A 22,843-nucleotide genomic window follows, 5' to 3' on the forward strand; every position below is an offset into this window, starting at 1 on the left:
TGAAAGAACTCTTCCCAGCTAAGGTTTTACTAATTAATTAGTATTAGCTTTATCAGCTAATTAAAGCAGACACACAGGGTTATTGTAATTTAAATGTGTCCCTGAGCAAGACACCCAACCCCTAAATGCTCCCGTTAATAAATAATACATTTAAATTTGTATGAGGTCATATCATTTATAATAATATAAATATACTGTTAATATAAATATGAACAGTGAACAGAGGGAATGAGGGCGTGAGTGAGTTGGCTTGTAGCGAATGAGAATGACGTGAGGTTGAACGTACTGACTTGTGAGAGTACGTATGAATTAGCCTGTTAACGAATGAATGGGAGGGTCCGGGGAGAGTGAGCTAGCATGTAAACATCCTGCGGGACCCATTTTTAATGGGTCACAAGTTCATTCTGTTTAGTTTTCTCAGGAAAAAAATAATCAAAATGTTTTCAAAAGAATTTCTGAAAAAAATAAAACAAAAGTTTGGGTCACTGATAGACGTCAAATGTATCTTGTAGGTCTTGTGCTAAAAAGTTTGGGAAACTGGTCTAGACGAGTGGTTCCCAACCTTTCATGACAGGTCCCGCTTTGACAATGGAAAATAATCTTCTCCGGCCCCTATGTGCTCACACATGACCTACTCCTGCCATCCAACTTTTAAAAGCATAAACACAACTATCAACAGATATCAGGTACATACTGTAGCTTTTTGTCAAAAAGAAACTTTTACATATTTGAACATTAATTCTAGCAAAAAAGACGTTCTATTCAAAAGGCCTGACTACATAGACTGTAGCTGAATTTAGCCTACAAACTAGGCCTAGTTTGTAGAAATGTCAGTGTACATACTACATAATGAGAGGAATTCAGGCATTTAGCAGACTTACAAGTGCGAGATTGGAATAAGCGGAGTAAGCATGAACTCTAGTCAATAAACAAGGTAAATACTCATAGTGCAGAGACAGAAGTGTAGTCAGTAGTACCTCAACGAAACTAGGATACCAGGTAAACTAGTTCAGGTAAAAAGAAATCATGTCTAACAGTCTTAACATTTGTGGTATATATATATTTTTTAAATACAAAAACATGTCATGTGTACAGTATAGTATAAGATATATTGATTGAAAACTTTCAATTCTCGAAAAGAGCATTGAGGTTTACCCTCATTTGCAATGCTGTCGAGATTACATACAAAAATCAACAATTAAGACATATACAGATATAAAACACAGGGGCATTAATGTTTAGATTGAGTTGTTGAGTGTTCCATGAAATAGGAGCATCAAAGCAGAAAGCTGATTTTCCCAGTTCAGACTGAACAGGTGGAACCTCAAGTGTAAGCCAGTCGCTTGAGCGGGTTGGGTAAATGCTTTTTTCCACTCTAACAGCAATGTGATGTATGGTAATAACTTACCATCAATAGCCTTGAAAATAAACTGATACCAGTGCTGATAAATATTAGTTCTTGTTAAGCTGCACCTGAACAAGTACCAAATTTAAACCAGTTAAATCTGGATACTATGCCTCTACAATGTAGAGCCACAGTATCCTCACACTATTTACTACTAGAGTCTACATGACACTTTACCTTTCAAATTGAGGAGTTGGGGGGGGGGGGGGGGTTACCCTATGTAATGTCCATTATTCTTGAACATTTAAGCTGCCTTCTGCTATAGAAAAGGGAAATATTAGATTGACTGGTTAAAGGAAACTTTCCTTAAAACATTACTTCAGTACATGGGAATCATGACATTTTGCCATCTGTCTCCATAGCAGTGGGCAGTAACGTTCATCCACATGCAGTGGCATATGGTGAATTCTAACGTTGACCGGGCCAGAATCTTAACCCCCCCCCCCCCCGAGGGGTCGCGCAACAACGGCTGATAAGATAAGATAAGATATTGTTTGATGGCGATACAATCATGACTGATACACATGAAAGAAGAGTAGACCCTTCACAGCTAATAGAGAATTTTTTATCTTAAGAATCGGTTCAGAATGTAATGAGTATGGCTATAGTTAAATATGAAGCTCTTTCTGCTACAAATGTACAATTCGGCCGATTGCAAATGAGCCTCATTTGAAAACAAACGCGACTTGCTGTGGTTGGCTACAACAGAAGAGGGTGAGGGGCTGCTAATGTTGTTATGTTGATTTTTTCCCCTGGCGGATCTTGCCCAGGTTTACAGACCGGGCCACGGCCTTGTTGGCCCCAATGACCGTACGCCTCTCACATGATGTTGTCACCCAGGGAGAGGGGAGGGGGAGGGTCGTGGGATGGTCGGGGGAGAAGCAAACCACGCCTACTTAGGAGACCATTTGTAGGATTTGTGTACTATTCCACCTCTTGTGGCTCACAGGTTACGACAAGAGCTGTACGTTCTTGAGCCATACCTGTAAGAGAGAAAACAACTAAAAGTTAAATCTACACAGAGCTCTTATAGCTTTGCAGACACATTTCCCAGATACAGTACAGTATATCATTATCTCACAAACTCACAAGAACCACTCCACTAGTTCAGAGCCTTTGACTAGTTGTTTGAGCTGCACGCGCGCCCGTGAGAGTGCAGTGTCAACAGCGTGAATTAACATAGGAATAACCCTGGCTGGATGCATATCAATGGTCCAGTCAGTGTGTGACCTGTTAAGTACTGTAGGTGTAGGCACACTGTCAATGTTCTGAATCAGTCCGAAGAGAACGTTTGGACAATGGATTCATTGCTCAATGTGTACTATAACACAGATTCAGTAAGAATGGTTCATAGATTATCACCTATAATACAACTTTCTCAGTATCTACTCAGGGTCTACTTTTGAGGGGACATACATAAGACAAAGACAAACCCTGTTTTACGCGGAGCAACTGATAAAGATGATATGTGGATTTGTATCATAACCAGGTAGCTACAGCATACTACCAAAGTTCAACATCACTTAAGATGTGAATCAGTTTTAGCCTTACATGGACATCTACAATTTCAGGGGCAGGAGCTTGTCAGAATACAAAGCCACAACTATGTATTCATTAACTTTAAATAGAGGATACATTTATTTTTAATAAAATAAAACATCCCTACCGTTTTCAAGAACATGGAGGGATCTCTTCTCTAAAACCCAAAAAGCAAACATATAAAAGTTGATTCATGTCAATGGTATTATCATGCCATTGCTGCATATTTCAATCCAAATCAATCAACAGTCTTACCTCTATCTCTATTGGATTTGAAGTGCTTCACAGTATGGCCATACTGACTAGCAAAGCCAAGAGGGTCAGGATAAACACTACCTTCCATCCAGTGGTCGAACCTCCAGTCCCTGAATTGAACAAAATTACTGTTGATTACAAATTACAACATATTTCACACATACTTGCACATACACATGTGTACTCAGCAGCCTCATAAAAACACATTCTCCCATTCACCTGAGGGCATTTGCAGGCTCAATCTTCCCTGCCTCTCCTCCTCTTTAGACAAGGCTACAGAGCAGGTGACCCTGGAATCAGTGGAGAGGAGTATCCAGCTGTGGACAGACACCAGACCACTGGTGTCATTGCTATGGACTAGGCTTTTTGCAGCCATAGTCTGATCCTGATTGGACCACTGCAATGTAGGCTTTGGATACCAGCCTTTAGATTCACAGCTCACATTCGCAGAGCCATCTTCTTTCCACATTACTGACAGGAGAGGAGAGAGACCCACCGCTACAAACAAGGAACAATCATAAAGCAAGAAGGGATTAGTATGATTAGTTGGTGAAATGACAATTAAATTATCATGTATGTATGTATACAAATATATGTATGAATGTACAGTATACAGACAGTATATGAATATATGTACATTTCTACTACAGCTCTATATATCTGTTGTTGCTGTTTTGTGCTTTTATGTTTGTTGTTGTATGGAATTTTTCTATCACTATGTGATGGACATTTGACAATAAAGTCTTGAAACTCGATGCATGGAAACTTGTATTCAATATGGGGGAGACATGTCCAAAGGTGGTTTATAATAACCTGTTTAATAATGGTGGTGTTGACCTACTATCTTAAAAATCAACTTACCCGTCACATCGAGATTGACGCTGGCTTTGTCGTAGCCCTTATCGCTGCTCACATAACAGGTGTACACTCCTGCATCCTGCAGTGTGGCATTTACCAGTTTCAGGGTCATGTCACCTGCCCTCAGCCCGTCTGACTTAGCGTCTCGCAGGCCAAATGAGGCACGACCCTCGCCGTTCGGGGCGTATCCTCTCTGCCTGTAAAACAAGAGAGGGGCATCGAACTGGTGGTCACCACGATACCAGCGTACCTCCAGGCCCTCCGCATCCTCTGGTGGGTTGAGCCAGCATGGTACATGGGCTGTGTGTCCGAGAGGCGTTACGACCGGAGCCGCGGGGACAAGAACTGTGAGGGAGTCTGAAAGTGACATGGAAAACACCAATTGTCATTTATTTTTACTTCATACTGTAGGCTAATAAAGGTGGTCTAGTTCAGTGGTTCTCAAACTTTTTCAATAATATTCAAAACAAAATTTCAGACAAAATTTTCACAAGAATTGTTTTGCCACCCTTTTCAGCTTCACATAACGGTACACAGGGAAGCGCCCTTACCAGAAGCTGCAATAGAGCACGCACAGAGAACGGCAACAAGATACAGCTTCGCCATCTGCATAAAAACATAGGAATTAGTAATCCAATCTAATGATAATAACCATAACACATTTTTTTAAAAACAGTTCAACAGTAGGTTGTTACCATAACTTTTTATTGGTAATATCATAGCATGGTTGGCATAGTGCACGGGATATATAGGTGAAAAATAATATTACATCTTATATCGATGCACATATGGACATAGAACTACTGCTATTCACTATGGTGGACAGTAACAGCCTACATTTACTTGAGTATCTGTACTTTACTTGAGGATTTGTTTCTTTGAACGTTTTTCATTGCAACAACTATGTGATAGAGCATGTGATAGAAGTGATAGTGAAGAAAGGGAAATTGGAAAGACACTTTCTGACAAACCACAAATCATTTGACTAGAACTTTCCAGTAGACAGAGCGCTGAGAATAAGAAATAAGGAACTGGATAGAGCTCTCTCAGCATTATTCTAAGTATTTGTCTCACCAGCAAGAACTGCACAGTGATGGTTATTATTGTTTGATGTGCACTACAGTTTTTTCAAAATGATATATATTTAACTATTGACTTATTCTCTTTGCATTATTTGAATTAGCGGTCTAAAATAAGATGAAAAAGCAGTGGCTAAATAGATCTCATGCCATATATATTGTAGAACCGTCCAGCCCACGACTGGAGCGGCGTACCTTCCAGATAGGAGGTCCCTGGGCTCGGGGACCCTTTGAACAAGCAACACACAGAAGCGTAAAAACTGTATATTTACTTGCGACGGAAGAACAACCTGTTCTCCGCCATGGTGATTTCAGAGCAAATTCAACTGTGTTTAGAAGGCCCGTGGCCTTCAGGGAATTTACAGCAAATTTTTTGTCTAAGTCTCAGGGCCGGATACAGAAATTATGAATGGGGGGGCATTAGGAAATGCTGGGGGGGCGGCTTCCTCGGCCAAACATTTGTGGCGGCGGCTTCCTCGGACAAAAATGTGTTGGCGTTTTTTTTTGCGTTTTTTCTGTCTGTTTGTGTAATACTGCTTCCTATTGTTTAGGAGTAGTACTGCATGTGTGTGTGTGACTGTGTGTGTGGAAAATCAGGGCAGAGGATTATTTGAATTGTGCAATGAATCCACATGATGGAATATGATTAAGGATTATTTTGATTATGGTAAGCTCACATTTCATATCATGACATAAATGTAACTCTTTTTTTTTTTTGATTTTTTTTGGGGGGGCAGTCAGGGCATTTGGGGGGGCATTGCCCCCCCCTTGCCCATGCCTAGATCCGGCCCTGCTAAGTCTGGTCACCATCCGTAAACCCCTTAATAACTTAATCCCCTCCCATAAATCCAGTCCCCGACTTAAGACACATATCTGAGGATATCACAATTATAAGAAAGGCAGGGAGCAGAGGGGCCCCCTAAACTTACTGGCCTGCTTCAACAGAAATATCAACTTGACCACTAACTCAATCAAGAGACTCTACTGACAACCTATCCTCCTCGTCTGTCTAGAGAAATGCACTGCTGCTCATGTGTTTTTATAAGCCCATTACATCCCCTATGCCTACAACCCAGACAATTATTGTTACTCTTAAGTCTAGTCACATAGGGATAATAAGCCAACTCATGCAAACCTTATCACTCTTTACACCATCATGCCAAGTTTGCCAACCCACAGCACATCATCATAGCACACCGTCATTGCAAAACAACTCAATGCTCAATTGCACTCCAAAAAACATTGCTCAATACATGGCACCATACAACATTACATCAAACGTTGGCATCAAACTTTGCATCAGTTACAAATCTCTACCTGTATGGGGTGTGAATTGAATGTATATGTGTGTTTGCCGTAGTGTAGGTTCATTCAACTTACCAACAGGGGCTTCACGACCTCTCTTGAAGAATATTTAATCTAGGTCCGTTTGTTTACTAACTAAGAAGAAAGAAGAAGAGGCGGACTGGAGTGGACTTTTACACGCCTTTTATTTATTCAACAATATAGGGCTTACTCAGAATTCACAAATAAGATCAACTCATGTCATGTAAAATCAAAGAAAGCAAAATAAATTAAAGGAAGCACATAATCAGAAAAATATCTGTTGTGCTCCTGTCATTTCCACAAAATTGAGATATATAAACTCAAAAACCTGTAAAAAAAATTGAAATATGCGAAGCTATTCTAAAATGAGGAAAAGAGAAGGATAAGTCCGTATCTGGGAAGAAGGGTCTCTAAAAGCATGAAGTCTCCATCACCACCGGTCTCCAGCCCGCACATGTCCAGAAAGAGCTCTTTCCTCTGGTCGGGCTGGTACCTTTATACCCAAAAACCTAGACATGTGTGAGACACTTTGTCACAGACACCTCTGTGACAATCCTCCTCTTTACCTTCCATACACTAATGGTTGTTATCCATAAAAGGAGCTTTTCAGAAAACACACACAAAATAATTATATGCCATCCCCTCCTCCTATATCCTGGACGCCCACATGTTAACCTCACATGACGAACTAGGAGGCCATGCGAACACTTTAGACATCACGTGACCCCCAGTGAGCCATGTTTGGCAAAACAGTATCTCATTAGGGTGCTGCATTGTACGTACACCACAAACATGACAGACATTGGTTACTACCCACGACAGGAAACAGGGGCCTCTCGGCTCACAGCTAAAAATGTTCTTTTTTCTTTCAACACCTTACATGTCTCAGTTGCTGTGCATACAGAAAAAAGGAAGTCAGCAAAAGCGTATAGTTGCATGCAGACATTGTAAATTAGTGTACCGTAAATTGTGCTGCGACCTTTTTGAATACACACATAAAAACCCAGTTTTCAAATTCCCATTAAAATTGCAGATCGACAAGGTTAAATGTAACAGTTCTACAATTGTGAAAACTATAGAAATCAACCCTGTTAAAAAACAGCCGATCCACAAGCTTAAAAATACAAAAGATTTATTTCGGCGAAAAACAGCCGATCTACAAACTCAAAACCAACAGTTCTTGATAATTGTTAAAAATAGCCTCTACAACCAAGTCAGTGGCATTGGGAGGCGTGCACCCCCCATGCCACTTTAAAACCCATCACTGCACAGGTATTTTCTCCTGCCACCAGAGTCTCCGACTTCGCAAGCTTTGATCAATGAATGAGCTGGGAGCTTTTAGTTGGAACTCTTTTAGTATATCACCCTTTCCTTTTAGTAAAAGATCACTATAAGATCCTTTTCCCCGGATCATTTTTAGGCAGGATACTTTACCTGACTAATCAATAATAGACTTATCTTACTTATTAAAGATTTTCAACAATTCATTTGAAAGATCAAAGATTAGACAATTTTTTAAAGAACAGTATACTTAACTCAGACAATGTTTTTTTTTTTTTTATAGCGATTTTTAGCATTTTAGCTCATTAGTTATACTTGTTTGTGTGGAGGCCTTCTAACCTTCTAGAAGGGCTTCCTAGAGGTCAGTCAAAATTACCCTCCTCTCAGGGCCTCTTGCTTTTCTACTATTGTACATCTCTTCCATTTACCTTTCTATCAAACTTCCTGGAGTCCCCTCCCCTGGGTATCCCCAGGAGAATTGGCTTAAGGCCATCTTAATAAATTGAATTGGCAGCTAGGTGGATTATGACATGGATTGTCCATTTATATATATATAGTGGATCAGTGTTTGTGGCACTATTGTTTATGCAGACATACTAGTCTAATAGTTTTAAAATGTGTAGCACACTGGCATACACACTATGGCACATTACGAGTCCATTAGTTTATATTTAGGGCTAGTCATTTGGGTTTCTGGTCAAATCATTGACCATGTCCGTGACAAAAATAAAATATTTATCAAAATGTCCATCACAAGCTGGCATGGTGGTAGTAGTTTTGAGGTATTTTTTTTACTTTACTGGAGTATTTCCAATTTTCAGTACTTTTAAAATAAGAATTAAATAACATAAGCCTAACCTAACCCTAACCCTAAAACCGAAATAAAGGCCCAATATCCGCCCAATAACCGCAATATTTTCGCGCGCATGTGCACCCTCACAATTTTCAACTGCACTGCACCCCTAGTCATTTCATCCTGGCGCCGGGCGTGCAACAGACTCTTACTAGAAGCTTATTTGGAGTCTCCGTTATCGCCAAAAGACTGAAGGAGCACCAACTATCAGGCTACTATTAGCGAACCTCCGAGTGAAGGGACATGTCGACCCCACTGACCGGGGGCGGGGCTAGCCGCAGCCGCGGAGTGACACCAGCCTTGCTTGGTTTTGATTGCACATCACTAAATTGGATGAGATCTTACTTGGAGGGTAGAGAACAAGTGGTTGACATCAACGGAACCATGTCCTCATCCCTCCCGGTGAGCTGCGGGGTTCCTCAAGGCAGCATTCTAGGGCCGTTACTGTTCCTTCTATACATTAACGACATGAATGCTGCCTGTAACTGCAAACTGTTCCTGTTCGCTGATGACTCGGCACTCCTGATATCGGGTGAGGACAAGTTGCAAGTTGAGGAAGCTCTCAGCTCTGAACTCTCAAAAATCCGTACCTGGCTTACTGATAACAAACTGTCTCTACACCTTGGGAAAACTGAATCCATCCTATTTGGGACCAAACATTCCCTCAGTAAAATGAAGGTAGTTGACTTCAAGGTCAAAGTCGATGACACAATCATCACTAGCAAAGAAGAGATTACCTATTTGGGATGTATTCTTGACAAATACCTGACAGGTGAAAGCATGGCAGCAAAGGTGGTCAAAGGAGTAAACCAGAGAACCAGATTTATGGGCAGTTTCCTCTTTTGTCAACCCTCAGGCCCTCAGGACCCTCTCAGGGGCCCTGATTCAGCCCCTTTTTGACTATGCTAGCTCCTCTTGGTACTCCTACACCTCAGTGTCACTGAAGACTAAGCTTCAAACCTCCCAAAACAAACTGATCCGACTACTTCTCGGACTGGGGCCCATGACCCACCTCTCTCCCACTCACTTTGCCAGCCTAGGCTGGCTCAGGGTGGAAGACAGGGTTAAACAACTAAAAATGGGTCTGGTCTTCAAAATTGTAAATGCAGATTTGCCCGATATGCCCCCTATACCCGCATATCTGTATAAATACCTCGAAAAAGTTAGTGACACCCACGGCCACGAAACTAGAGGGAGCGTAAACAACAATCTGGTACCACCCACCCATAAAACAAACATGGGCAAATTCTCCTTCTATAGCACAGCCACCAAGGAATGGAATAGTCTAACCCCATCCCTCAAAAAATGCAGTTCGCTGGGCTCATTCAAAACAGCCCTAAAAACCCATCTTTCTGGAGGCCGAAAGAGGAGCTAGTACCAGTTTCCCTGTAGACAGACGACCCCCCCCCCCCTCCTCTTTTTTGTACATATTTTGTATTTCCTCATGCTTTTTTTGTATATAATTTTTATTTTTCCATGCTTCCCCCCCCCCCTTTTTTGTACATATATTTTTTAAATGCTTTTTTTGTACATAGTGGTATTTTTTCTGTATTATCTGTATTTTCATGTTGATTTTTGAACTGTTTGGTTGCTACTATATATGTCTATGAAATTAACTCAAGGACCCCAACGGAAACAAGTCCGCAAGGATTTTTTTGGCCGGACCTTTTAGACAAAAGCATTATAAATGTAACTGTTGTTTTACATTCTTTTGCCTAATAAAAATTTCAATCAATCAATCAATGCTTGCCCTATTGATTGATTTATTATACTTGCATATTGTTTTATTAACGTTTTTCAGTTTTGTAGTCAGTGTAGCGTTGTTAACTTGTTTCCCCCGATATTTTTCCCAGATTCCCGCCCCCCCCTGATCTCGCCTGCCCTGCGAACACCACTGTTCCATGAGCTGCTGCAGTGCTGCTGTTCAGCCACAGAGAAGAACGCCGCTCTGGTTTTGGGCTCCATGATTGGTCAAGTTCAAGGATTCCTGGCTTATTTAATTATCCTTTCGGGTGAAAAAAAAAAAATGTCATCGCGACCTCCCATTAGCTTGTTATGCGCGGTTAGAAATAGCATGCTTCGGCAAATAAATAAAAAAAATCACACAACATTTTTTAAATAAAGTACACAGGAGCCGAGATACAGGATTTTTAAGTAATAAGTTAACCAGGAAGTGAATGGAGCAGTACATCTTCGGATCGCGTTCTCTCTGGTTCTGTGTGAAAAAAAACAAAAAAACAAAACATAGCAGAATTTGACAAATTAAACGAATTAACTCGTCCATGGCAGGCAATGAGTTAAGTATAAATCTGCCTGCGCAACCTTCAGGAGTCGAGTAATATTTGACCAGGAGTATCTATACTTTGACTCAAGCACTGGGGTTGAACACTTTATCCACCACTGATTCACGGGATCTGCATGGTTATGACAGTCATGATAAAAACAAACAGCACAAAAACATAGTCTTTCCAGCTGTGTGAGCAGCTGTGGGTGCACATATTTATTTCTCTTCCATCGTATACTATCAATCATATACGCATGTTATCAAAATATAGAAATCCCCCACACACACACACATACCCAAAGCAGGGCTGCACATTTCCCCAGGAGCCTCTTCTCCTTTGAGAATTGAGAACTTAAAAAGAGCTTTTTTTGTTACGAAAACATGATGGTTGTCACCATTATATAGCTTATATCTCTTGCACGTTTATACTTCTAATACATGATAAAACATTTTCTTTTAAACACATCCATAACGAGGAAAAAAAGGAAGCTTTGTACGCAAGACGAAATGTCCCAAACTCCAGATTGCTTTGATTTTTTAAATTTAAATCCATGAACGCGGTAGGTCTTCAATCATTAGATTGTTGGACGTGTCCTCCGTATAAAAAGTGGAATCAAGACGTGTGGTCTCAGAGAGGCGGTGCAGTGTCGGGGTAGTACTGTGAAGAGAGGGGTCTGGTGCATCTGTCGTCCGTGTGCTGGTGGGTCGGTGCCAGTGTGTCCCCCACTTTCTGAAGTCCTGACCCCTCCCCCCGTCGCTCGTCACTATCGTATCCTGGTAAACAAGTTCAGCACCGACTTGGATTCCTGAGGAAGACGAACACAAAACATCTGGGTTTCTAAACTGCTTTCCAGTTTTAAAAATTATAAAAAGAAACTAGAAAGAAATGTTGAAAAGACGTAAGCCTGCATGTTTCGTGAGCATGGACGCTGTCCTCTGAATCAATTTGCTTCCTTACAGTTGCCTTGATTAGGATCGAGCAGTTAACTAATAGCCGTCTTAATTTTACTCATGTAGGTAGGTAATCGAATAGCATTTTTTAAATACATAATTTCTATTGCTTATGTATCAACAAATTGACATGCACTTAACCCCGTTTGTTGTATAATGGCGTCATACAGAAATATCGAAAATAGCCGATCTACAAGATCACAATGCGACGCGTTGTGAGCTTGTAGATCTGCTATTTTCACCATAAAAAAACATTTAATTAATGTCAATCGCAGCAAACTGAACATTTTTATAAGGCCCTAGCCTCGATACAAGCATGTCGTCATGCATGTTTCTCTGATGATTGTGTAAGCTACTGTACTTTGCTGTCAACAACAAATGATCAGGTCAGACTGGTGTCTGTGGCAAATAATGACGGCTGCACTGTACCTTGGTACATCGCGTTTTACTGAATACGTTCCAGAAACGTAGCGTCTCGTCCCCGGCTCCCGTAACGATGGCTTCGCCGTCCGGTGACACAGCCTGGGGTGTAGAAGAACACAAAAGGAGAGGACTGATTTAAGACGCCAACATGACTGAAGTCTTCACTATAAAGTCGGCCATTTTACTTTAGCAATAGCGGTTTAAAAAGGACCTTCTACACACTTACTTCATGGACAGGTGCATAGGATACCTGAATAAACGTATTTCCACTTAAATGTTTTGGCTGTTAAGTGAAGACGGTGTGCAGGATTCCTTTTTTTTATGCATTGACTTTAGCAACAGCACCTTACATGTAGACAGGCAGAGAGAACACTACCAAGCTTCACTCATGGCACGGGTGACATTATCACAGGCCCCGTCACATCATTGAGTCTCCATGGTACTGGTCATTGTGTCTCCATAACGTAGCTGTCGGGCAGAAACCTCTTATCTCCATATTCTAACTTCTTGTGTTTTTTCATAAATCAATGTCCTACTTGATCATACTACAGCGTCACACAAAAGTATCAAAACTAGCAGATCCACAAGCTCGAAATGCAGCGTGAAGGTTGTAGATCTGCTACTTTTGCCGTTTTTGAATTTGAAGCCCGAAAAGTAACTGTTTCGGACCCGACAGCGACGATATCATGGTCAGTATCAAGGTCAGCAGCACCTTTAACCATTAAGACCTGAAGAAGCATCTGTGTCACTTTTTCATTTGAGCTAAAAAGCATTATTTTACACTTTGGCTATTCAAAGAATAGCAGATATGCCGCGCTATGAGCTTGTAGATCTGCCATTTTTGAAAAATCGAGAATTTGCAAATTAATATATTTCGATTATTTTAAAGCGAACATTTTTAACTCAAATATTTGCTTCTGGTGGTCCCTGGAACAACATGTTTTGAGAGTGGGGTCCGCGGCCAAATACATATCATTTTGGGGGTCCTTGACATGAAAAAGTTTGAGAACCACCGATATAGAAACATAGGTTTTTCAGAAAACTGTTGGGATTTAGAAGACATTTGTAGAAATCGGCTTCAGGTCTTAATGGGCTTTCAGTTTCCTTTTTCAATTATTTTTCAATTTGACTTCCAATGCAGTCTTACCAGGTATAGAACTCTGTAGGAGTGTCCCGTCAGTTTGGCCACCTGGGTTAGTGATGGGTACTTCCATACCAGGATCTGGTTCTGAGAGTAGCCATGAGTGCTCACCTGAGAACACAGGAAAACATTCACGTAACGCAAATGGTTGCAACTGTAGGTTTAATATTGAGACCAGAATGGGACGATTTAAAGCAGTGTCAGTACTGATTACTTAGGGGAAACCTGGCCCAGGGTTGCCATCTAGTGAATAAAAAGAAACATGACATGGTAAAAAAAAAAAGAAGAGAATTCTTGCATGGGTCTAACTGTGATTTAATTGTATTCGTTTGGTCATTTCAAACAAGATTTCCAACTTTTAAAAAATGTATAAGTGCAAGAACAATGGCTTCCATTTCACCATGTTAACTTTCCAGGAGGAGAAAGGCTGTATGTAGTTTACAATTGCTTGGAATCCCCATTGATAATGTCATTGGTACGCAGGTTTCTGCGAGTAGACAGACATTTATAATGAGCATTAGTGAGGAATTATATGAGGATCAGGTTGAAAATGAATTTAACCAATGAAAAGTAGTAACAAGTTGACTAATTAAAAACGACATTGGATCGATTGGAACGGGGGTTCTTTTTTCTACATTTCCTGAAAAGTAACAGTTTTGGACATACTGTACAGCAAGGGTTCTCAAACTTTCCCATTTCCAGCGACCCCCCAAAAGAATCATATTTGAACTCGGGGACCCCCCACCCTGACAAGCACTTGGAAATTGAATAAGTTGAGGCATTACAGTTAGTTAGACTCGGTTACACAGATAAATATTGTGAAAATAGCCGAACTGCAAGCACACAACGCGTCACACTGGGAGGCGTTGTGAGCTTGTAGATCGGCTATTTTCACCATGTTTGCCTCTTTCTAACGTAATATTTGACAATTTGGTATTAAAAAGGTCTTAAGGGATAGTTAACCCAATAAGACCTGGAACGTGTCTGTTTCACTTTAGATTTCTTTGGCTATTCAAAAATAGCAGATCTACAAGCTCATAGCGCGGCACCGAGTGCCGCGCTATGAGCTTGTAGATCTGCTATTTTTGAAAAATCATAAAAAATGTTTTTTTATATATTTTTTAAAAATCTGTTGGGATTTAGAAAACATAAAAAAAAAAAAATCGGAATCAGGCCTTAATGGGTTAACCCCCAAAACTACTTTTTCTATCGATTAGTCACCCCATGGAGACTTTTGTTTTGTTTTTGTCGCATTCCTAAGCCAATAATTTGATGACCGGCAGCGGTTTGGTAGGAGACACAAAGAGCCTACCGGTCAGCTGGTCATCAAATGATTGGCTTAGGAATGCGACCCCCCCCCCAACCCCCCCACACACATAATTTGGGGACCCCCCCAGTTTGGGAACCAATGCTGTACAGTACAAGGTTTCCAGCCACGATCATCATGTACAGTACAACAGTATAAGCCGTCTCTCACCAGCTCGTTGGCGTGTTTGGACCAGGCCAGGTTGCAGACCTGGGAGCCGGTGTCCGTGCTCTGCAGGGCCTGGCCCGTCAGCGTGTTCCAGAAGCGGAGGCAGCGGTCGGCCGTGCCGCCGCCCGACGCCAGCAGCCCGTGCTGGTGGGGGGACCAGGCGATGGCCTTCACCGCCGCCAGGTGGTCGCCGTACTGCTGCACCGGCAGCAGACTGGAGCTGTTCCACACCAGTAACTGGGAAGGATTGATTGATTGAATACTTTATTGTCCAGAAATGTCAGACATTAACACCATTCAATCGGGGAAACGTCATTTTAGGATTTCTTTGGCTATTCAAAAGTAGCAGATCTACAAGCTCGAAACGCGGCGCGAAGCGACGCGTTTTGAGCTTGTAGATCTGCCTACTTTTGCAGATCTGCTACTTTTGATGCGTGAGTGTGAGGGTGTAGTATGATCAAGTAGGGCGTTAATTTACGAAAAATATAGTGAGGCTTCTGCCCGACAGCGACGATATGGAATACGCCGCTCTCATTTGATAAGATAATCATCTCTGGGACCGCAATCTACATGGTTAAAATCCTCAGTGTTAATTTCCCCCTTAAAAGGGTGTAAAAATAAAAACGGAACCAAAGAGACATGGATCGGCTACCACTATGGGTGTGTAGACTAGACGCGTGTGATGCTCTCTCACCTTGTTGTCATTGCCACCGGAGGCGAGGTGCTGGTGGTCCGGGGACCACTTGAGGCCGCACACCTCCTGCCGGTGTCCCTGCAGCCTCCTCTCGACGGGGGGTGGTGTTCGGACGTCCCTCTGCAGGATGACGCGGTCACGGCTCCCCGACGACAGCTGCTCCCCGTTCCACGCCAGGGCACCTTGAAGACACGGGCAAGGGGGGGTGGAGAGAGAGTCTAGTTTTTACTCAAGTACTACACCTAAATACAATTTCGAGGTACTTTTACGCTACTTGAGAATGTTTTTTTTTTATTTATACTTTTGACTTTTTACAACACTACAATTATTTGAAAACTATTTGAGGAGCAGATCTACACGCTGACCATGTGTAGCCGCAAAACTACCATAGACATAAACAGGTAGACACCTCAATTCATTCAATTTATATGTATTGTATCTTGCTCTTTTAATTGCGGTGTATCTTCGTGTTTTGTGTTTGTGTCATGCTCGCACAGATTGTTCTGGAGCGTCACCAGGACCAGAGCCACACCGCCCAATACAATGCAATATCATTGCAATAAATACGTTTTCATCTTGACGAGACGTTCCGACTGAAAAAGTAGTGAGTTTTGTAAAGCGAGTGAAGGAGTGACTGACCTACACGGGCTGAGTGACCCTCCAGGCTGGTCAGCTTCCTGCCTCCGGCCGCGTCCCAGATCTGGACGTAACCTTTATGGGTTCCTACAGCCACCAGACTGCCCTGACAGGAGCATAAGCAACAGTTATATTTCAATCTTACTATACTTATGAAACAAGAGCCTGGCATTACTTAGCCTGGGACCAGACAAATATTTTTTTTACGGTATCTGTTAACTCTTTAGTTAACAGATAATGATATATTCTCAGAGCGGGATACCAGCTTTATCCAATCAGATGAGAAAACTCATACAGGATAAACAAGTGCAATTGAAATTTATGAAACAAAAACAAAATGACTAAACAAAATTGGATCATTATGAAATTGAAGCCGATAAATTATCTTATACGGTATCTTGTACTGTTCTCTCTCCCAATTGGATAAAATTTGTATTTCCACCGTGCAAATGGACCAAACTGACCCTTATAGACCATATTCACACGGCGGCCATATTGCCATTAAGTCAATGAAATGCCACCCCAGTTGCCACCCCAGTTGCCACAGCAACGCAATGTTAAATTCCAAAATGGCCGCCGTGTGAATATGGTCCTATGGGTCCATTTGGTTCCATTTGCATACTTTTTTTTTTTTACTTACTCTCTCGAACTTTCTGTGCACTATAACAACAGATGTCATGAGAAGTAAATGGGACAGATATCGTCTCTGTCAGGTGGAAACCTGTCCAAAACTGTTACTTTTCAGGATTCTAATTCAAAAGTAGCAGATCTACAAGCTCAAAACGCGGCACGAAGCTAGGCTGTAGTATGAAGGAAAAAAAAGTTAGAATATGGAGACAAGAGGTTTCTGCCCGACAGTGTCACGATATGATACATGTCCATTAAACAGTTAAACTCACCTTCTCGTTCCAGCACACTGACGTAACAGAATCTCCGTCTACGGAGAGGTCACATAATCTGGTCACCTGAAGACATACATAAACACAGGACACCTTTCAATTAAGCCATTAGGACCTGAGGCCTTTTCCAAAAATGTCTTCTAAAATCCGTTTGAACCGTTTTCTGAAAAACGTATGTTGCTGTATCAGTGGTGCTCAAACCTTTTCGTGTCAAGGACCCCCAAAATTACATGTATTTTGGCTGCGGACCCCAGACAGACAGACAGACATATTTGAATAGCCAAAGAAGTCTAAAATTATGCTTTCCCGTCTCATCACATCAGTGTTCAAACCTGGACAACTCACATTGGTTTTGTCCAGATCAATGACCCATACCCACTCTCATTCAACTGGCATGGACTAATGCAGTGTTTTCCCAAAGATACGGGGGGCTCCAAGGAAAAAACTTTCAGAACCACCGGACTAATGTACATCGTGGAATGCCCTTACTACCCAATGATCATTATCCAGGCCAGGGGTAATGTGGGCCCGTGGCACTGCCTCTTTAATCAATTAAAACCGGGAAAGCATCTGTGTCATTTTATACTTTGGCTATAAAAATCTTGGACATTTGTGCAAATCTATGAAAAAAAAAAAAAGTATATATATATATATATATATATATATATATATATATAATTATTTTTTGAGACGGGGGTCCGCGGCCAAATACAAATAATTTTGGGGGTCCTTGACAAGAAAAGGTTTGAGAACCACTGATATAGAAACAGGTTTTTCAGAAAACTGTCGTCAGGATTTAGAAGACATTTTCAGAATGTTGGTAGAACCCAGGCCCCCCCGGCACCTCACCTGGCTGGTACATGCGCTCCACAGGTAGACACAGGCCCCCAGGCCCACGCTGAGCAGGTTGCCTGCAGACCAGTCCACCAGGTTGAGGTAGAAGTCGTCCTGCAGCTCCGGGGCGTCCAGCACCTTGAAGGGGATCTTGGAGATCTTGCGGGCCGGCTTGCGCGGGGAACGGAGCAGCTTGTGACTGCAAAGGTTCGAGGGGGAACAGGACCGAAGGAGGAAAGGTCAACAAGACCAGTCCAAATCTGGACACAATTCAACACAGCATTATTATCTGTACAGACTAGAGCAGTGGTTCCCAACTTCCCAAACATTTTAGCTCAACACCCAAAAGAGAAATTAGACGTTTGCCCGCTCACAACACGTCGCAAGCTTGTGGATCTGCTATTTTTGCTACCTCTTCTACGCTTTTTACCTATGTATTTATGGAAATGATGATGATATACTTACTTCTTATTATGTATTTAATTGATGAAATTTTTTTACTTTTGTTTTATGTAGGAAACGGAAAAAAATGGGAAATTTACCCATAAAAATCGGTCCACAACCAAAACATGGGACCCCCTGGAACCCCCTCAAGGAGCCAGTGGACACACTGAAGTATGGCAAGTGTGAGATCAACATACTGTACCTCTTGTTACTAAGAGGAGAAAGGGAGTAGGGCGAGACTTCGTTAGCGCCATCGAAAGGCACTTTCCTTGTGTGGACAGTGTACTGGTGGGGAACACAAAACAACTCTAGTTACATGCTGAATTCATGTTAAGAGTTTTCAAGTTTTGGGTCACCTGCACACAAAAAAAATGTAACCCAATACTACGGTACTAATATTGTTCTGAAATGTGTTAACTGACCACTGGTGCACATCGTTTCTACTACCCCTGTGGGGTAAAATATGTTGTGCCAGGGACCCCCAGAATAGAAGATTTGTGTTCAAAAAATCAAAATTATTCAAAATGTTCCAAACATTGTTGAGATTTTTCAAATAATTTGATCTACAAGCTCATAGTGCGGCACTCGGTGCCGCGCTATGAGCTTGTATATGTGCTATTTTTGAATAGCTAAAGTATAAAATAATAGTTAAAAGTGATTAAAATGATTGTGTCGCTATATTAACTACTTTAGGGAGTGGGGACCCCCTGGTACCCCCCCCCCACAAGGAGACTTTGAGAGCCATTGGTTCATATACCCTGAAGAGGCTGTGAGAGTCTTGGGAGAGGACTGTATGTCTCCGGTCGTCAGTATGAGGGTCTGGCACCGTCTCGATCCCCGCCCCCAATAACTCATTCCTCAACAGGGCAGCATAGGCGACAGCATCTGGAAGAAGGACCATACAGACATATTATGCAATAGCGGATAAGAAGACATCGTCTCTGTCGGGTGGAAACCTCATATATGTCCAAAACTGTTACTTTTCAGGATTAAAAAATAAAAATAAAATAGCTAAAGTAGCAGATCAACAAGCTCAAAACGCGGGCGCTGTAGGATAATCAAGTAGGGCGTTAATTTACGAGAAAGAAAATATGGAGATAAGAGGTTTCTGCCCGACAGCAACGATGTGGTACTTTCCAGGATTTCCCACAAACCAATGACCCCCCCCAAAAAAAAAAAAAGGGTCTCGGATCAATCATTAATCCTGCTTTCTATTGAGGAATGGCCCTCATTTATGGTATCGACTCGAGTTGCATAGCGTCGCAGTCAGGCAGAAACCTTGCATCTCCATACAATTAAAAGAAGAAATCTATTAATTGTGAAGGAACAAAGGTAGATAAAATGAGTCAAATGTAAGGTTGTTTAATCACTACGGTCAGAGTACAGATAATACACTTCTTGGTGTTAATTTAGCAGCAAAGAGCGTAAAAGAGAGGATTTGACTGTGTACGTGACAAAAGGATTACCAACCTTTGCCTGAATCAGAGCTAGCGTCCTTTGCCTTGTGGCTCTGACTGGGGGAGCCACAGTTTTCCTTAAAGGAGAAAGAAGACAAACAAACAACATCTCAACCATAGCAATAGCTCTAACCAGTGTTGCATTGGAAAGTGGTTGCACTCTGTTTTGAAGACCCCCACACACACACACACACGGTGTACTATTATATATAGATATATATAGTGTTTAGTTCTCTCACATTGGCATAATGAAAGTTGATGCTCCAATTGCTTCCAGCACGAGTGGGAATGAAGCGATCTCCTGACTTGACACTGAGGGGGCTGCAAGCGGCCCCTCCACACTGGGGACAGAGAGAGAGAGAGAGAATGGTTCATCGTTTCACAGCATGAGTGCATGGGGGTTATATTTCTCAAGCTTATATGGCAATATTGAACAAGAAGTGCCTGATGCCTCGCAATATCACCTCACCCATAGACTCAGTTTATAGAGCCATAATAATTAACTGTCTAGTAGTGTAGTGCGGTTCATTGAGAACATTTTACAGTGGTTCTCAATGTGGGGCCCGGGGATTCGGGGAACCACCATGTGTCATTGAAGGGCTAATAGGTTGGTTACGTTTAGTCAGGCAATGTCCAGAGCTCATATCTTTGGAATTGCTGATCAATTTATTTCGACAAACCTTTAGTTGGCATAATATAGGCTCCCAAATCCATATAGATTAAACAATAAATCACTGAAATGCTATTTAGTGGCTTTCCCATGTGCACACCTGACCTGTTACCGCTTTAACCACGTGTGTAATAGGCCTACCTAGCCAACCTGTGGCTGGCGCGCACACACACACACACACACACACACACACACACACACACACACACACACACACACACACACACACACACACACACACACACACACACACACACACACACACACACACACACACACACACACACACACACACACACACACACACACACACACACACACACACACACACACACACACACACACACACACACACACACACACACACACACACACACACACACACACACACCTCTTGATCCTTGAAAATCTGTTTAAAAAGGAGGGTCAGAGGGTATGCACATTCATTTGGGGGTCCTTGACTTGAACATGTGTGGAAAACCAGCACTGCTTCACAACTCACTTTAGTCAGGTGGGTTTCTGCTGGCAGGTTCTGGTGGTTGATCTGCCTCAGCAGTCTTCTCTCATACTCCTGGTCCATGTCTTCTACATGTGTAGGACCAGCACCTCCTCCCCCTCCTCCTCCACCTTCAGTCCATTACACCAGGAGGGGTCCACGACTCGGGAGGACCCCCATGATGTCTGTGTACAAGACAGAATAAAAACGCCACACACCTGTCAAGTAATGCTGTCCAGCTTTGACAGTCATGGATGACAGTCATGGATGATCTTCAAAATAGTGTTTGCACTTTCTCCCCTTTTGGCCCGTACATCGACATTAACGTTCAGATTTCAAATATAAAGTGCTGACCCCATGGCCACGAATGTTACAATCATGTACGGCCCCTCAGAAGTACCCCTATATTCCGCATTGTTCAATAAAAAAGCATTTTAATCCGATCGGTGGCCAATATCAGGACGGAGTTAAATGGCCTCTACTGGGGCAATAAGCGACGCCACACTGGCTGCGAGACTGCAAACCCACGCAACACGCCACGTTTTACAAAAAGCTATTCAAACATATACGAATACTACGACAAACATCAACACATGTCACTGATGGTTGTCAGTCACACAGCTGTCATCATGCAAACAAACCTATTGCTTTGCAAACAGCTGATGAGCCTCCTCTCTGTTTCTCTCTGTCTCTCAGCACCAGCACCACACCGACCAGCTGTCCCTCAGGTCCCCAGATCACCTGGCCACATCTCCGGGGACGAGCAGAAGACCCACCCGGAGGGTCGGCCGAGGCCGCTGTAACAAGGTCGGATCTTTAAACTTCTCAAAATGTCAAGCGTGCATCCAAATGCCACCGCGACCCCACGGTGTTGTTTATGTCTGGGAAAAGATGGCGACTTGAATCAGCTGTAGCAGAAATGATTCGGGTTGATTTTTATAGTAGGACTGTGCAGCGACACCCAGTGGTGCTTATGCCTGATTACACCCATGGCCACGATCCCAGTTAGTAGTATTCTAGGGTCCAGGATCCATTCCCATGGCCCGGAGGGGGTGGTCTGTCATGCTGTGATTGGCTATGTTGGTTGTCGGGCAACGGTTCACTATTGACGTAATAGTAAACAGTAATGGTTGTGACATTATTTGTAATTTTAATGTTGATATTTTGTCATTAAAAATAATAATAATAACTACAATGGCGTGTGAGTGCAAATACAATCTGAATGTTGTATTTGTTCCTGTCAATATTCCACATTTATGACATTTTCATAAATGTGGAATATTGACAGGAACATTTTGACAGCAGGTCAGCAGGTTGCCTGTTTGTTTGGACAAGGTCGTATTTTGAGGGGCAGAAGAGACTGCACTGCAGCGATTTACACCAACACTAAGCCAATATTGACAGTCTGTATTAAATATTGATTATGTGCTGAAACTAGGTTGTGGTAGACCTGCAGCATGATCATCAACCATCAGTTGCATGATCTAGTAGGCCTACTGTCTGGCCAAGAATCACAATGTCAACGTCAGTGCATGGTGTAAAGTAACATTTACTCAAGTACTATACTGAAGTACAATTTTGAGGTATCTTTTACTTTACTGGTCTGGAGTACTTCAAATTTTCAGTACTTTTACTTCCACTCCACTCTCAGAGGCAAATATTGTACTTTTACTCAATACAAATATTTGAAAATGTTAGTACTGTAGATTTTGATTATTATTACAAAACATACATTAACCCTATACATTTCGGCCATTTGAAAATAGCCGATCTACAAGTCAAGCTCACAATGGTCACCACATCCTCTGAGTTTGGACCATAGGTCTAATGGTTTTGGACTCTTA

General features: G+C 42.1%; 2 protein-coding genes across 4 annotated transcripts; both read right to left on the reverse strand.

The window, feature by feature from the left end:
• Positions 1-238: 238 nt before the first annotated feature.
• LOC308093090 (butyrophilin subfamily 2 member A2-like) lies at positions 239-6,980 on the reverse strand. 2 transcript variants are annotated; one of them, XM_080439300.1, is made up of 7 exons: positions 6,517-6,980; positions 4,609-4,663; positions 4,061-4,414; positions 3,419-3,697; positions 3,200-3,300; positions 3,072-3,101; positions 239-2,388 (listed from the first exon to the last, which is right to left on the reverse strand). In XM_080439300.1, exons 2-5 carry the CDS (start codon positions 4,661-4,663, stop codon positions 3,227-3,229), a joined length of 762 nt encoding a protein of 253 aa, XP_080295426.1. In that variant the 5' UTR covers positions 6,517-6,980; the 3' UTR covers positions 239-2,388; positions 3,072-3,101; positions 3,200-3,226. The 2 variants fall into 2 exon arrangements, with proteins under 2 accessions (XP_080295426.1, XP_080295425.1); XM_080439299.1 differs by having other exon boundaries at positions 3,200-3,309.
• A 4,078-nt stretch (positions 6,981-11,058) lies between these two features.
• Positions 11,059-21,902, reverse strand: fzr1b (fizzy/cell division cycle 20 related 1b). Of its 2 annotated transcripts, XM_080440487.1 has the most exons (14): positions 21,641-21,902; positions 21,006-21,184; positions 20,073-20,174; positions 19,847-19,910; positions 19,134-19,261; positions 18,579-18,661; positions 17,948-18,131; positions 17,099-17,164; positions 16,203-16,305; positions 15,564-15,745; positions 14,873-15,106; positions 13,402-13,506; positions 12,261-12,353; positions 11,059-11,686 (listed from the first exon to the last, which is right to left on the reverse strand). In XM_080440487.1, the coding sequence occupies exons 2-14, from the start codon at positions 21,081-21,083 to the stop codon at positions 11,645-11,647; spliced, it is 1,464 nt and encodes a 487-aa protein (XP_080296613.1). In that variant the 5' UTR covers positions 21,084-21,184; positions 21,641-21,902; the 3' UTR covers positions 11,059-11,644. The 2 variants fall into 2 exon arrangements, with proteins under 2 accessions (XP_080296613.1, XP_080296614.1); XM_080440488.1 differs by lacking the exons at positions 11,059-11,686; positions 12,261-12,353; positions 13,402-13,506 and adding an exon at positions 13,832-13,882.
• Between the last annotated feature and the right edge of the window lie 941 nt (positions 21,903-22,843).

This window comes from Gymnoscopelus braueri (genome assembly GCF_963280865.1).
Source record: "Gymnoscopelus braueri genome assembly, chromosome: 10".
NCBI lineage: Eukaryota > Metazoa > Chordata > Actinopteri > Myctophiformes > Myctophidae > Gymnoscopelus > Gymnoscopelus braueri.